The sequence below is a fragment of the Penaeus chinensis genome, chromosome 17 (genome assembly GCF_019202785.1).
Source record: "Penaeus chinensis breed Huanghai No. 1 chromosome 17, ASM1920278v2, whole genome shotgun sequence".
In the NCBI taxonomy this organism is placed as follows: domain Eukaryota; kingdom Metazoa; phylum Arthropoda; class Malacostraca; order Decapoda; family Penaeidae; genus Penaeus; species Penaeus chinensis.
In genome coordinates, this window is record NC_061835.1 from 18671270 (window position 1) to 18673769 (window position 2500).

At 38.2% G+C, this 2500-nt stretch overlaps 1 protein-coding gene across 2 annotated transcripts in view; it reads left to right on the top strand.

The window, feature by feature from the left end:
• The window catches only part of LOC125034006 (serine/threonine-protein phosphatase 6 regulatory ankyrin repeat subunit C-like), a 13089-nt gene that overhangs the window by 9218 nt on the left and 1371 nt on the right, over positions 1 to 2500 (top strand). For both annotated transcript variants that reach the window (XM_047625640.1, XM_047625641.1), the window contains 3 exons: positions 232 to 462; positions 974 to 1167; positions 1775 to 1854. In XM_047625640.1, the coding sequence (XP_047481596.1) occupies positions 232 to 462; positions 974 to 1167; positions 1775 to 1854 (505 nt within the window). The remainder of the gene's footprint in view (positions 1 to 231; positions 463 to 973; positions 1168 to 1774; positions 1855 to 2500) is intronic.

Below are 2500 nucleotides of genomic sequence, written 5' to 3' on the forward strand. Positions count from 1 at the left end.
AAAAGAACTGGCAAATAGTATTTAGTTTGCAGGGAGATTTCAATGCAAAGTAAATAGCGAATTGCTTGAACACACAGTGGAATTAAATATTATATACAATGTAACGTAATCAGAGGCACAAGTAGTCCCTGCAAACATTATAGTTATATGTGTGCATTTATGCGCGCGCACACACACACACAACACACACATCCGCGCCCGTGCGCATTCAAAGAGCTCTCTCTGCCACAGGTTAGGGAGGCACTTGAGAAAGGCGCCCCAGTCGAGTGCCCAAAAGGAGGCGTCGCCTTGACACAGATGGCACTGAGACGCAAAGACGCGAGGATGCTGAGTCTCCTCCTGGCGGCGGGAGCATCGCCTCTGGCAATTTCGTCGGGCGGCGACGAGAAGGGCACCAATCTCCTGCAGAGGGCTTGGCTGAGCGCCGACGCAGCCTGCAACACAGCTATTTATCTGGCCGCGGTAACCGGATGTCTTTTCGTCCGTTTTCGTATTATGGAGAGATGGATGGATTCATTTTGTGAATAGAAACCGAAAAAGTGAATAAAAAAGTCAAAAATTGGTTTGGATGTCTGTTATGACATTTCTTTGTATTTGTATGCATAGCTCTGTAAGTAAATACTTCAGTATAGCTTGTGATTTTATGGTTATTTCATAATAATTTTATAATGTGTAAATATATATTTTTTTCACAGGTTCGGTTTTATGCGTAAATAAAAAAACAAACAAAAAGCAGAAACTTTTTTTTTCCAAACAAGCAAAATCAGAGTTGTTTTAAGACATGCATGTTCACTAAAGCTAGATGGTGAACACTTTTTATTCGAGCTTAAAAGTCCAATAGTCTAGTCAATGATTCGTGTTATAAATGCATATGTTTTGTGTGATCATCATTCAACCTAAAATACACGTATTTCATCAAGGGTTTCAGCATACACCAGTTAAAACGAGTCTCCTATTCAATCTTCTATTTCAGGCACTTAGCAACCGAATGAACTGGGAAATGAATCAAATCCAAGACAAAACAGATGACGACGGTACTCTACACCTGGCAATTCACTACATCTTCAAGCAACTGAACGATGCAGCTCCTTGGAAGGCTAAATGGCCCTTCTGGAGTACCTCTGGCGACTCCCACAAGGAAAATAACATCTTATTGAGGGCTGCTAGGTCTGTATACGAATATAATGATTTGATTGATTTGTTGAATGGCTTCTAGATGATAGTGTTGGTTCCTAGATAGAAATGACTTCATTTATACGGTGTGGTTATCGTATCTCTACAGTTATGGCGAGGTTTGGTTATCTTCCTCCGATTGGTCTGTCGCTTGGAGTGAACCTCTGGGAGGGAAGATCCTTGTTTAATCTATAGTTGTTTGTCAGCGAAATGCATTTGTTCCCAGAAATTAGTTGCCATTTTATTGATTAGCAAAACCGTGAGATTTGATATTGTTTCTGGAGATCATGAAAACTAACCTTTGCAGGACTTATCATGGTGACCTAATATATATATTCATTCACATCCTTTTGTATATATATATATATATATATATATATATATATATAAACACACACACACACACACACACACACACACACACACACACACACACACACACACATATATATATATAAATATATATATATATATATATATATATATATATATATATATATATATATGTATTTGTATGTTTATTTGCCCAACTACAGAAAACCCTTATTAAACCGAACAATCTAACCAGTATTTCTCTTCTCCCGTCAACTCCAACCCGAAGGTGGGACGCAACTGCCTCGGCGAAATTCCTGCTGGCTGCGGGGGCTCAAGTCGACTACCAGGACGGGGAACTGCAGACAGGTGCGTGGGAGGGAGAGGGAGAATATGTATAGAGAGAGAGAGACAGAGAGAGAGAAAGAAAGAGAGAGGGAGAGAGAGAGAGAGAGAGAGAGAGAGAGAAGAGAGAGAGAGAGAGAGAGAGAGAGAGAGAGAGAGAGAGAGAGAGAGAGAGAGAGAGAGAGAGAGAGAGAGAGAGAGAGAGAGAGAGAGAGAGAGAGAGAGAGAGAGAGAGAGAGAGAGAGAGAGAGAGAGAGAGAGAGAGAGAGAGAGAGAAAGATAGAGAGAGAGAGAGAGAGAGGAGACAGATAGATAGTTATATAAATTTATACAAATATTCATATGAAAGCAGAAAACACTCTACCGTGTTGATACTATGGTATAAAAACCCACAATGTAAAACTAAATTTATTGAAAATGAGACTACAGTTTCGGAATCCACCTGGATTCCGAAACTATAGTCTTATTTTCAATAAACCTAGTTTTACATTGTGGGTTTTTATACCAAATATTCATATGTGTGTATATATATATATATATATATATATATATATACATATATATATATATATATACATATATATATATATATATATATATATATATATATATAGAGAGAGAGAGAGAGAGAGAGAGAGAGAGAGAGAAATATAGGTATAATTATTGATAG